Source organism: Schistocerca nitens, chromosome 4, assembly GCF_023898315.1.
Source record: "Schistocerca nitens isolate TAMUIC-IGC-003100 chromosome 4, iqSchNite1.1, whole genome shotgun sequence".
In the NCBI taxonomy this organism is placed as follows: domain Eukaryota; kingdom Metazoa; phylum Arthropoda; class Insecta; order Orthoptera; family Acrididae; genus Schistocerca; species Schistocerca nitens.
This window is the reverse complement of record NC_064617.1, coordinates 69,941,308-69,955,986: the sequence shown is the minus strand read 5'-3', so window position 1 is coordinate 69,955,986 and position 14,679 is coordinate 69,941,308. Positions and strand designations below refer to the sequence as shown.

Sequence of the window (14,679 nt, the reverse complement as noted above, 5' to 3'; positions counted from 1 at the left end):
TGAATAAGATGATTTGCGACGTAAAGAAATCTGCACGCCAGTTGCGTTAAAAAACAATTTTTAACACAACTTGTGTCGTATTTCGTTACATGGACATTCTTCAAAAACAGCTACTAAAAATGATGAAAAGAAACCTAAATGAAAGATCGGTCGTTGCGGTGGGCGGAGACGTGTAAGGGTAAATGCTGGTGTCATCGGCGCTCGGCGCTACCAATAGAAACTGCAACGTTTAGCTTCATCACGGAATTTTGACACTACGACTGCTAGGTCGCTGTCGTTTGCAGAAATGAAAAAACAGTCGACAATAAGTGTTCCGGACAAATTCGGCTTGTGGCGAAACCGAACGACAGACCTATCGGGCACCTTTTATTGTCCCACTTACATGCAGTTACCATTGTTCGCAAAGTGATTCTAGCCAAGCATGAAAGTGCATCGTTTTCAGTTCTTGCCTTAAGGCGGATAGGCAGGCTGTTAGGTTGTTGATGTAGAGAATATCTAATAATAAACCAATACGTAAACATAAATTTCTAAAACAGGCAGTATATTTACAACTTGCAGCCGATATTTTTACAAAAAAATGTTCAAATGTGTGTGAAATCTTATGGGACTTAACTGCTAAGGTCATCAGTCGCTAAACTTACACACTACTTAAACTATCGGGTGATCAAAAAGTCAGTATAAATTTGAAAACTGAATAAATCACGGAATAATGTAGATAAGAGAGGTAAATATTGACACACATGCTTGGAATGGCATGGGGTTTTATTAGAACCAAAAAAGAGACAAAGTTCATAAAATGTCCGACAGATGGCGCTGGATAGCAAAACGTCACTGACTGCGCATAACAATCGTCATGCTTGGCCTCCCAGGTCCCCAGACCTCAGTCCGTGCGATTATTGGCTTTGGGGTTACCTGAAGTCGCAAGTGTATCGTGATCGACCGACATCTCTAGGGATGCTGAAAGACAACATCCGACGCCAATGCCTCACCATAACTCCGGACATGCTTTACAGTGCTGTTCACAACATTATTCGCCGGCCGCGGTGGTCTAGCGGTTCTAGGCGCGCAGTCCGGAACCACGCGACTGCTACGGTCGCAGGTTCGAATCCTGCCTCGGGCATGGATGTGTGTGATGTCCTTAGGTTAGTTAGGTTTAAGTATTTCTAAGTTCTAGGGGACTGATGACCACAGATGTTAAGTCCCATAGTGCTCAGAACCATTTGAACCATTTTGAACAACATTATTCCTCGACTACAGCTATTGTTGAGGAATGATGGTGGACATATTGAGCATTTCCTGTAAAGAACTAAGGAACATAATCCTTGCTTTGTCTTACTTTGTTATGCTAATTATTGCTATTCTGATCAGATGAAGTGCCATCTGTCGGACATTTTTTAAACTTTTGTGTTTTTTTGGTTCTAATAAAACCCCATGTCATTCCAATCATGTCTGTCAATTTGTACCTCTCTTATCTACATTATTCCGTGATTTATTCAGTTTTCAAATTTATACTGACTTTTTGATCACCCGGTAAATTTTCCTTAGGACAAACACACACACCCATGCCCGAGGGAGGACTCGAACCTCCGCCGGGATCAGCCGCACAGCCATAAATGCAGCGCCTTAGACCGCGCGGCGATAGTTTTACAGGCAGGTTCGTTGATAATTTTTCCGCCGTAGTATTTATACATCGATACTTTCTTTCGATATACTGAGCTGATGATAATATTTCTTGAAATGTCGATATATCGGACTCTAGATTTTTTAAACAGATCAACAGTCGTAGTAGTCACAGAAGTAGGCAGATGACGCTGCCATCGGAAGCTGGAGCAGAGCCCTTTTTTTCTAGAGCTGCGACTTAAACTAGTCGAGCTCGAGCCGTTCGAGTGGCGCTCGGTCACGGCGCTGGCTGTAATGACGAGGCGTGGAGCAGTGCAGTGCGTGCGCTGGCGGGACAGGTGAGATGCAGCGGCGGCAACTGTCGCCCGGCTCGCAGGTGTCTGCCAGCCGCCGCCGCAGCCGCCGCCCGCTGCCCGCTGCCCGCTGCCTGCTTCCTCCGCGGTCGGCGGCTGCTTCCGATCTGCCATCGGCAAGGTGTCCAGGAAACGCAATGTGCGCGGAAGTGCGGGGCGCCACCACCGGGCCACGCCGACCACTGGCAGCTGTCGTCAGGCCGCGGGCCTCGCCGATCCTCTGCGCCCGCCACACAAAAGAAAACCGATCACACAGCTATTGGGAGAGGGTTTCTCATCGACGCTTTTTTCATACATGTCCAGCACGTCGCTTTAAACGGAACAAACTGGACAGTTCTAAAGGTAACTTCACGAGTACGCCAAGGTAGCGTTATAAGACCGTTACTGTGTAAAAAGCATATACACTGAAGAGCCAAAGAAACTGATACACCTGCCTAATATCATCTACAACTACATCTATATCTACATTTATACTCCGCAAGCCACCCAACGGTGTGTGGCGGAGGGCACTTTACGTGCCACTGTCATTACCTCCCTTTCCTGTTCCAGTCGCGTATGGTTCGCGGGAAGAACGACTGCCGGAAAGCCTCCATGCACGCTCGAATCTCTCTAATTTTACATTCGTGATCTCCTCGGGAGGTATAAGTAGGGGGAAACAATATACTCGATATCTCATCCAGAAACGCACCCTCTCGAAACCTGGACAGCAAGCTACACCGCGATGCAGAGCGCCTCTCTTGCAGAGTCTGCCACTTGAATTTGCTAAACATCTCCGTAACGCTATCACGCTTGCCAAATAACCCTGTGACGAAACGCGCCGCTCTTCTTTGGATCTTCTCTATCTCCTCCGTCAACCCGATCTGGTACGGATCCCACACTGATGAGCAATACTCAAGTATAGGTCGAACGAGTGTTTTGTAAGCAACCTCCTTTGTTGATGGACTACATTTTCTAAGGACTCTCCCAATGAATCTCAACCTGGCATCCACCTTACTAACAATTAATTTTATATGATGATTCCACTTCAAATCGTTCCGTACGCATACTACCAGATACTTTTCAGAAGTAACTGCTACCAGTGTTTGTTCTGCTATCATATAATCATACAATAAAGGATCCTTCTTTCTATGTATTCGCTATACATTACATTTGTCTATGTTAAGAGTCAGTTGCCACTTCCTGCACCAAGTGCCTATCCGCTGCAGATCTTCCTGCATTTGGCTGCAATTTTCTAATGCTGCAGCTTCTCTGTATACTACAGCATCATCCGCGAAAAGCCGCATGGAACTTCCGACACTATATTAGGTCATTTATATATATTGTGAAAAGCAATGGTCCCATAACACTCCCCTGTGGCACGCCAGAGGTCACTTTAACGTCTGTAGGCGTCTCTCCATTGAGAACAACATGCTGTGTTTGTTTGCTAAAAACTCTTCAATCCAGCCACACAACTGGTCTGATATTCCGTAGGCTCACTCCAGAAATGACAAACGTGGCCGGCTGCGGTGGTCGCTCAGTCCGGAACCGCGCGACTGCTACGGTCGCAGGTTCGAATCCTGCCTCGGGCATGGATGTGTGTGATGTCCTTAGGTTAGTTAGGTTTAAGTAGTTCTAAGTTCTAGGAGACTGATGACCACAGATGTTAAGTCCCATAGTGGTTGGTTGGTTGGTTTTTGGGGAAGGAGACCAGACAGCGTGGTCATCGGTCTCATCGGATTACGGAAGGATGGGGAAGGAAGTCGGCCGTGCCCTTTCAGAGGAACCATCCCGGCATTTGCCTGGAGTGATTTAGGGAAATCACGGAAAACCTAAATCAGGATGGCCGGACGCGGGATTGAACCGTCGTCCTTCCGAATGCGAGTCCAGTGTCTTACCACTGCGCCACCTCGCTCGGTAAAGTCCCATAGTGCTCAGGGCCATTTGAACCATTTTGCCAAAAAACGTGTTCTAAAATTCTGCAACAGATCGATGTCAGAGATATAGGCCTATAGTTTTGCGCATCTGCTCGACGACCCTTCTTGAAAACTGGGACTACCTCTGCTCTTTTCCAATTATTTTGAACCTTCCGTTCCTCCAGAGACTTGCGGTACACGGCTGTTAGAAGAGGGGCAAGTTCTTTCGCGTACTCTGTGTAGAATCGAATTGGTATCCCGTCAGGTCCAGTGGACTTTCCTCTCTTGAGTGATTCCTTGGACACTTATTTCGATGTCAGCCATGTAGGGCCCCCTCGAGCACGCAGAAGTGCCGCAACACGACGTGGCATGGACCCGACTAATGTCTGAAGTAGTGCCAGAGGGAACTATCACCATGAATCGTGCAGGGCTGTCCATAAATCCGTAAAATGATGAGGAGGTGAGATCTTTTCTGAACAGCACGTTGCAAGGCATCCCAGATATACTCAATAATGTTCATGTCTGGAGAGTTTGGTGGCCAGTGAAGGTGTTTAAACTCAGAAGAGTGTTCCTGGAGCCACTCTGTAGCAATTGTGGACGTGTGGGGTGTCGTATTGTCCTGTTGGAATTGCCCAAGTCCGTCGGAATGCACAATGGACATGAATGGATGCAGGTGATCAGACAGCATGCTTACGTACATGTCACCTGTCAGAGTTGTGTCTAGACGTATCAGGGCTCCCACATCACTCCAGCTGCACACGCCCCACACCATTACAAAGGCTCTACCAGCTTGAACACTCCCCTGCGGACATGCAGTGTCCTTGGATTCATCTCCATACCCGTACACGTCCAACGATACAATCTGAAACGAGACTCTTCCGATGTTTCCAGTCATCAACCATCCAGTGTCGGTGTTGACGGGCCCAGGCGAAGCGTAAACCTTTGTGTCGTGCAGTCATCAGGGTACACGAGGGAGCCTTCGGCTTCGAAAGCTCATATCGATGGTGTTTCGTGAATGGTTCGCACGCTGACACTTGTAGATGGCCCAGGATTGAAATGTACAGCATTTTCTGTAAGGGTTGCACTTCTGTCACGTTGAACAATTCTCTTCAGTCGTCGTTGGTCTCATTCTTGCATAATTATTTTCCGGCCGCACCGATGCCGGAGATTTGATGTTTTATCGGATTCCTGATATTCACGGTACACTCGTGAAATGGTCGTACGGGAAAAATCCCAACTTCATCGCTACCTCGGAGATGCTGCGCCCCAATGCTCATACGCCTCCTATAACAACACGTTCAAACTCACTCACATCTTAATAACATGCCATTGGATAGTAGTAACCTATCTGACAATTGCGCCAGACACGTCTTGTCTTAATAGTTACTGACCGCAGCGCTGTATTCTACCTGTTTATATATCTCTGTATTTGAATGCGCATGCCTATACCAGTTTCTTTCACGCTTCAGTGTAAATTGTCCAGGGAAGGCGTAGGCAAGCTTTGGTAATACGCGGGCCTGACTCCCATATTTACGGAGGGACCGTTCAATTTTCAGTTCATTTTGTTTACTTATTAGTAGAACTCATGGACAATAATTTTCCATGGTTTCAATGATGAAATCACATCCGAAGTGCGTGAAAAATAATGAAATTTGTAACGCGACCGTCCTGACACGCCCACTTTTTGAAGCAACACTTCAGTACTATCTCTGTGAACAACGATCCCCTGGAGTACATTCACAAGGAGAGGCTTCCTAATTATATCATGGCTGTTGTCAAGCCCATTACAGGTTTCTGGCCGATCCCGAATTTCTAAAAAAGTGTGTTCATAGCAAAACACGGGATCCAAATGAGTCTCTAAATTGACTCATATGGAAAAGATGCCGTAAAACCATGTTTTCATCTCCTACAGTTGCCACAATTGCAACTTATGATGAAGTTCCTGTATTTAATGATGGTAACGTAAGGATGATGGAGGTATTAGAGCGAATCGATTTATAGCGCCTCCATGCAGGTGAAAAGTCTGTTGAAGACCTGGTAAAGGACAGAAGGCAGAAAACAAGAAACCGTAGAGAAGCCTTGAAAGGAAAAAAGACTCTGAGTACAAATCCGGGGCCTTCTGGAAGGGAGCATAAGAAAAAACGTTAGGTTCAATTTTAAATCGAATTTATTGAAAATTATGTTCTTTAATGTTTATGTACCTTTCTCTCAGAATCTATGAAGGCTACAATTGTGAAATTGTACACTTATTTCTGTAATCCAAATAAATGAGACCTCAAGAGTAAATTTTGAAATTCTGAGTGTAAGCTGAGATATGGTGCAAAGTACTTGAAATTGTTCATGAATATCACTTACAGAAATATAATTTAAAAATTATTAAAATTCTGCTATTCCATGTATTCACAAAAAATAAAAAATAAAAAAAACGCGAGAGAAGCTGCTATATGCAAATACATTAAACAGAAAAAAATTTGTAGAAATCTCCTGAATAGTTTCCGAGAAAAAGGTAAATATATTATTTTTTTGAAAATAAAATTATTAAATTCCGTAAAGAAAGCTAAATATATAATTCAAGGAACTTAATAGTAAACGTGCTAATTTAATGTAAAGGCGTGGTACAAAATTTCATTGCCGTGTCTTCAAAATCGTCGATTAGGTGCATCTTTTAAATAGTATGTGTTTTTTACGAATGCTGCGCACGCCGCCTCCCCCCTCCGCGCCTCCCGTAGCACCACCTCCATCCCCCTGCGCCCATTAAACTCGCAGGCCGCCATGTCACGTGACACGAGCACACACGCGGGTCATACGAGTGCCAGCAGCCCTCTCCGGCGGGGAGCGAGTAACTGTTTCAGACGAGCCTAATAATTCGTAACTGCGCGTTTAAATGCATGCAAACATTCAGCACACGAGAAGGTTACGACCTCTGCTGGGTACCTTTTCAATGACATGTTGATTTCCTGGGGGCCCTGTACGGAGCCGAGCGTTCGCGAAGCATGGCGGACAATCCGACTTGTGTGACGTCACAAGTTCGTTGTGGGAGGGGGAAGGGTGTATATCTCGGGAGTTCCGCTATGAGGTAACGCACCGATGTGAGTGGCACACCTTTCCCGACACACCACGCCACCAGATTATGCCTCAAAACACGCGTTTTTCAGAGTACATTCATTTTACGTTCACCCCCACCTTCAGATGTTTAGATTTATTTACGACCAAGCGTGATGGCGCAGTGGTTAGCACACTGGACTCGCATTCGGTAGGACGACGGTTCAAACTCGCGTCCGGCCATCCTGATTTAGGATTTCTGTGGTTTCCCTGAATAGCTTCAGGTAAATGCCGGGATGTTTCCTTCGAAACCACACGGCTGACTTTCTTCCGTATCCTTCCCTAACCCGATGGGACCGATGATCCCGCTGTACGGTCCACTCCCCCAAATCAACCAACCACTTTATTTACGCGTCATAAACATTGTTTCTTTACTTACGACGTTTTATGGTAACTGTCTTAAAAGCTTCCAGTGCAAAATTCTACAACGCCATTAGTAAAGAAACCAAATTTACAACAATTAAATAAATATAAACATCTGAAGATAAGATACCAGACATCTTGAAAATAAACTTCTATAAAAGAGCGACTAGTTCGAGCTAATTTATTACAAATTGCCTTCACTATTACCAGTTGCAGTAAGCTAGTAGTCCACAACTGACAGGAATTAATAACTAATGTTAATACGAGGAAGATAGGCAATCCCAGTCAATTAGGACTAGCTTCGTGATTTTTAGCCGTAGACAGGACATTCGAGTGTTTGAATTTAGTGTGTAAATAACCGCCGGCCGGTGTGGTCGAGCGGTTCTAGGCGCTTCAGTCTGGAGGCGCGCGACCGCTACGGTCGCAGGTTCGGCTCCTGCCTCGGGCATGGACGTGTGTGATATCCTTAGGTTAGTTAGGTTTAAGTAGTTCTAAGTTCTAGGGGACTGATGACCTCAGATGTTAAGTCCCATAGTGCTCAGAGCCATTTTTTGTAAATAACCACAAAACTATTGCAAGCATTTTTTAAATATTTGTCCAGAATATTTTTTGATGAGTGATCGTATAGGTTGGGATTGTTTCTGTATATAAAATATATTAAGCAACCACAGTATAAGCTTGTTTCTCTTTGTTGCTCAAATTCAGCGGCGGCAGAACGGCACTGCGCTTGCGTGGAGTAACCAAAACTTTCACAGGTCTGTGTCATGAGCAACGAGTTTAAATATGATAGACTGGTTAACACTCGAGTTACAGACAGTGTTAAGTCGACGGCACATTGAAGGGAACCAGTCTGGCGTTTGTGTGTGTGAAAAGTGTACTGCTTTATTTGGCGAATCGTTTAATTTTTCTTTGCAATTTGTTCAGCGAAATAGAAATTAAACATGCATAAAGTGTGTTTAGTGTTCAATTGCACGAATCGAAGTGACAGGAGCTAAAGTAGAGGTGGGCAGCAAATATGAAACGGGACGCACTGTTTCGAACTGCAAAGAGCTACATCTGCTCAAATTACTTTGAAGAGAAATATATGTACGTCTCAAATGATCAGAGGCGCCTTTTTTCCAAAGCAAACCCAACTGTCATTCATTTCCATAACTTTTACAAAAAAAAAAAAAGCAAAAAACAAAAAAAAAACGAATCGCACAACCAGGGACCAGAGAGCGAACTTCTGACAATTCTGTCAATACTACTGATAATGCTAGCGAGTCATCAGTACAGGTAGTGTCCGCCCCGATAGCTGATTGGTGAGGATGATGGATTGCCGTCCTACGGGCCCGGGTTCGATTGCCGGCTGGGTCGGAGGTTTTCTCCGCTCAGGGACTGGGTGTTGTGTTGTCTTCATCATCATTTCATCCCCATCCGGCGCGCAGGTCGCCCAATGTGGCGTCGAATGTAATAAGACCTGCACCAAGGCAGCCGGATCTGCCCCGGAAGGGGCGTCCCGGCCAATGACGCCAAACGCTCATTTCCATTTCCAGTACAGGTAGTAAGTATGTAGTTTAATAACTATACTGCTTTTACTCATTTTCGTACAAACAAAAATACCATTTCTGTTAGTTGACTACAACGCATTTCGGTGTTTACTCAATACTCTTCAGATGGTATCTGCTCATTTTGCATTGACCTACGTTCAGTTTGCGAGCCGGTGGCTGGCCGCTGGTTGCCCACCCGTGTTCTCGTGAATAACGCTGGAGCTCCAGGACGTACGGTTGCCTATAAGAAGACAGCAGCGTCAGAAGACTGTAGCGGGCTGCAGGTAGACTACCAGAGTTGACCCTGAACTGTATACTACCTGAACCCCAACCGTGGGAAGTTATAAGGATTCCAAGATGTCAGATGACGAACTCAAAGTTTTGCCTTCGCTCACTATTGAAAGTGATATTTTGAGGCAATTCCATTAATATGTAGTGTAGGAGTTAACCATTTAGTCAATAAGATTATTTGAAACGTTGTCTTTGAGGCTGCTTGTTTCGTGAAGCACCGTCTTTGAATTAAATTTAAGTATGATCTGCTATGTGGTTACATTCCCTTTCTTATCTTGTATTTGTTTACTAAACATGTTTGCTTGTAGTTACGACGATTTTTTTAAATATTGAAATTCTGATTTTTCCGTGAACATGAATCTCGAATATTTGTTCTTTTTTAAAAAAAGAAATATAATTGTTAATACCGACGTTAATGAATCGTCTTGACTATCAACATTATTTCAGTTGTTTTACGTTTTTAATCTTGTCATTTCATTAGAACGTAAATTGTACAGAATAATTTCAACAAGTAAATAATAAACCTTAAATTCTACGTTATAGGTTTTTAATTCTAAAATTGCTCTAAAATGGTATTTTTTGGCTTGGTTATCACAATATTGTCCCTGAGAGCCCCACCGCACGTTCAGCCTAGAAATACGCAGATGATAAAGACGGTCCTGCCCTGCATACCAGTGAGCCAAAATGATTGATAGTGTGTTGGTCCACTATTCAAACGCAGTACAGCAGTGATTCTGCTTGGCATGGATTCTACGAGTCCATGATAGGTTTACAGAAGTATGTGGCACCAGTTGTCTACTCTCACGTCACTAAATTCCCGGAAATTACGGGACGGTGGCTTTTGGGCACGCAACTGGAGCCCGATATGTGTTCCAGTGGGTACAGATGAGGCACATTTGCTGAGGCATCAATGTAATTTCACTATCATACTCGTCAAACCACTTCAGCATGATTCTGGTCTTGTTTTGCCGAGAGTTATCGTGCTGGAAGATGTCCTCACCATCAGAGAAGACTTCAACCACGAAGGGATGCAGGTGGTCCGCAATAATGTTTACGTGGTTCACTGTTGTTATGGTGTCTTCGAGTACTAACATAGGTCCCACAGAAACCCAACTCAGTGTACCCCATAGCATAGTTCTGTTCTCACCGGCCTTTATCTGTGGCGCGGTGCACTTTCCAAGCAGCCATTCATCAGGATGACGGCGTGTTGTGACCCAACCCGTGACCTCGTGTAAGAAGAAATGCGATTCATTTGACAGGGGCACATTTCTGTTGATCCACTGTGAAAACTCAGTGACGCTGTGTCCACTGCGTCTGTAACGACGATGACGTTGAGTCAACATAGTATTACGTAGGGGTCGAGTGATGTGGAGCTCCATATTCAACAGTGGCCTTTGAACGATGTGCTCCGAAATACGTCTGCCTGCACCAGCACTGTACTCTGTCGTCAGATCTGCCACAGATCGCTACCTGTCCTGGATAACACAGTGGGGGATCCTCTGACGTCGACGTTTTGTGGTGAGGCGTGGTCGTCCAATACCATACGCCCTACGCGTTGTTGCACCATCCTTCGAACACCTTCCGTAGTATGCAACAGCTGACCAGCTTCAGCGTTCCAGAGATTCTCGTTTCCAGCCACAGCGCCACAATAATTTGCCCTTTGTCAAAATCAGTTACGTAAGTGAATTTCCGCATTTACGGCCCTTGTCCTCGATATAATGACTGCCCATTCGTGTCTCTTCCGCTTACATTTTTTCCTTACTGCGTCACGTGCCCGCAAAATGGTTCAAATGGCTCTGAGCACTGCGGGACTTAATATCTGAGGTCATCAGTCCCCTAGAACTTAGAACTACTTAAACCTAACTAACCTAAGGACAGCACACACATCCATGCCCGAGGCAGGACTCGAACCTGCGACCGTAGCAGCAGCGCGGTTCCAGACTGAAGCGTCTAGAACCGCTCGGCCACGGCGGCCGGCAGGGAAGGAGAGGAGATGGTTTAAAGTTCCGGATCAGCAGACTTCGAGGCAAAGTCTTCGCAAAGTCTCATGGATTGAGGGCATGTGACACTGTTGACGGTGATCTGTCCGTCGCATGGGTACGTTAAGCTCGGCGACCCCCTCGGTGCCGTTCGAGAGGAGTAAGCCATGCGTCGGCACCGGCTGTCGCCCTCTCCCGTTTATCATCATCATCACATAACACAAACGTGAGACCGCACTACACCGACATACGAAACAACTTTGACATATACACAAAGTCAGGGGCCAATGTGCCCGAAGGTAGAACACGTTTTCCCATCTCGTGGGTTATCCTAGCCAACGGTGCCATACGACATTGACATTTCAAGCCCCACATTCACACTTCACAGACTTCAGAATAAGACCCTTCTTGTGGAGATAAGTTCCGGTGCTCGTTGTGGCGCCAGAGAGAAGTCGGTTGACTGACTTCTAGAGCGTCGTCCTTCTCGTATCACTCTAGTTTCCAGATGCTGGGTTCTCATCTGCTGGCGATGGTATTACGTGGGTGACTGTTGACTGCGCATTGCGAAGCTGTGAGAGTTGGAGGAGGATGTGCGTGCTGAGTGTCGGCGGCCGGTGCGTGTTGCAGGTGTCCGCGGGCTACGACTTCTTCATGCAGGTGTGGCCGGAGGAGGCGCCAGCAGCGGCGCAGGTGGAACAGCCGCAGCCGCAGCAGCAGCAGCAGCAGCAGAATGAGCCTACAGCTGACGGGGACGGCCGGCCCGGCTCCCGCCCCGGCGCGCAGAGTTCGCGCGCAGGTGGGCCGCCGACCATCCGCTCTCACGCATGCACACGCGCGCGCGCGCACACACGCACACTCTCACACACACACACACACACACACACACACACACACACACACCTTGCAAGGTGCACACACCAGTCATGTCAAGTTGACGCCCGACTTGCGAGAAAAATACACTACTGGCCATTAAAATTGCTACACCGAGAAGAAAGGCAGATGACAAACGGATATTCATTGGACAAATATATTACACTGGAACTGACATGTGATTACATTTTCACGCAATTTGGGTGCACAGATCCTGAGAAATCAGTACCCAGAACAACCACATCTGGCCGTAATAACGGCCTTGATACGCCTGGGCATTGAGTCAAATAGAGCTTGGATGGCGTGTACAGGCACAGCAGCCCATGCCGCTTCAACACGATACCACAGTCCATCAAGAATAGTGACTGGCGTATTGTGACGAGCCAGTTGCTTGGCCGCCATTGACCAGACGTTTTCAGTTGGTGAGAGATCTGGAGAATGTGCTGACCAGGGCAGCAGTCGAACATTTTCTGTATCCAGAAAGGCCGGTACAGGATCTGCAACATGCGGTCGTGCATTATCCTGCTGAAATGTAGGGTTTCGCAGGGATCTAATAAAGGCTAGAGCCACGGATCGTGACGCATCTGAAATGTAACGTCCACTGTTCAAAGTGCCGTCAATGCGAACAAGAGGTGACCGAGACGTGTAACCAATGGCACCCCATACCATCACGCCGGGTGATACGCCAGTATTGCGATGACGAATACACGCTTCCAATGTGCGTTCTCGGCAATGTCGCCAAACACGGATGCGACCATCATGATGCTATAAACAGAATCCGGATTCATCCGAAAAAATGACGTTTTGTCGTTAAGTACACCATCGTAGGCGCTCCTGTCTGTGATGCAGCGTCAAGGGTAACCGCAGCCATGGTCTCCGAGCTGATAGTCCATGCTGCTGCAAACGTCGTCGAACTGTTCGTGCAGATGGTTGTTGTCTTGTAAACGTCCCCATCTGTTGACTCCGGGATCAAGACGTGGGTGCACGATCCGTTACAGCCATGCGGATAAGATGCCTGTCATCTCGACTACTAGTGATACGAGGCCGTTGGGATCCAGCACGGCGTTCCGTATTACCCTCCTGAACCCACCGATTCCATATTCTGCTAACAGTCATTGGATCTCGACCAACGCAAGCAGCAATGTCTCGATATGATAAACCGCAATCCCGATAGGCTACAATCCGACCTTTATCAAAGTGACGGTACACATTTCTCCTCCTTACACGAGGCATCAGAACAACGTTTCACTATGCAATGCCGGTCAACTGCTGTTTGTTTATGAGAAATCGGTTGGAAACTTTCCTCATGGCAGCATGTGTAGGTGTCGCCACCGGCGCCAACCTTGTGTGAATGCTCTGAAAAGCTAATCATTTTCATAACACAGCATCTTCTTCCCGTCGGTTAAATTTCGCGTCTGTAGCACGTCATCTTCGTGGTCTAGCAGTTTTAACGGCCAGTAGTGCACTTTTTTTAGATTTCTATATACAGAGGTGACAAAAGTTATGGGATAGCGACTTGCATATATACAAATGGCGGTAGTATCGTGTACGCAAGGTATAAAAAAAAAGGGCAGTTAATTAGCGGAGCTGTCATTTGTACTCTCGGGGGAAACTCCACATCACACCCCTCTCAGATTTACTGATAAAATGGCCCATTGGATAACCTGTCAGAAACTGAACACAGATCAAGCATGAATACAGGAATAAAATGTACTGAAGGAAAATAGAAACAGCGATCGGTCCAAGGTCAAGATGCGCAACATTGAGAGAACTGCAAGAACCACGGTGTGGAGGTTGTGTGGTCACGATGTTAGACTACAAATTGGGAGATCCGTGTTCAAATCTCCCTCGTGTCCCACTTTTCTGAACATTCCTTCTGCTCATTGACGTGTCTGCTCTCCTTCTGTAGTTTTGGCAATTGTCAAACTATACGTTGGTTACAGAATACGAGTCATGTGGGAAGAATATATTACCTTCGAAAGCAAATGTAATGAACCGGACGTGTTGGCCGAGCGGTTCTAGGCGCTACAGTCTGGAACCGCGCGACCTCTACGGTCGCAGGTTCGAATCCTGCCTTGGGCATGGATGTGTATGATGTCCTTAGGTTGGTTAGGTTTAAGTGGTTCTAAGTTCTAGGGGACTGATGACCTCGGAAGTTAAGTCCCATACTGCTCAGAGCCATTTGAACCATTTTGAAATGTAATGAATAGTGAGAGCAAGCGAGACGCCGCATAGACATCTCACAGAATGAAAACAACAAATAAATGTGTATGAACTATCTTACAACAAGGAATTCAAGAGTCGAAACCTCCAAAGCCGAAAGCAAGAGATATAAAATGTGATACATGTGTAGAACAAATAGGAGGTATGTACGTCTGAACTCCTTTCTTGCTCTTGCAAGTCGGCCGAAGTGGCCGTGCGGTTAAAGGCGCTGCAGTCTGGAACCTCAAGACCGCTACGGTCGCAGGTTCGAATCCTGCCTCGGGCATGGATGTTTGTGATGTCCTTAGGTTAGTTAGGTTTAACTAGTTCTAAGTTCTAGGGGACTAATGACCTCAGCAGTTGAGTCCCATAGTGCTCAGAGCCATTTGAACCATTTTTTGCTCTTGCAAAACAGATATTACACCACGACACAGACATAAATTTGAACATAGCGAACACGCATATCAGTGACCGGATG

The 14,679-nt window shown here is 46.1% G+C and overlaps 1 protein-coding gene across 1 annotated transcript in view; it reads left to right on the top strand.

Moving 5' to 3' along the window:
* LOC126251758 (coiled-coil and C2 domain-containing protein 2A) overlaps positions 1–14,679 on the top strand; it is a 606,935-nt gene that overhangs the window by 221,937 nt on the left and 370,319 nt on the right. The window contains exon 6 of the mRNA XM_049952374.1: positions 11,757–11,925. Coding sequence (XP_049808331.1) covers positions 11,757–11,925 — 169 coding nt within the window. The remainder of the gene's footprint in view (positions 1–11,756; positions 11,926–14,679) is intronic.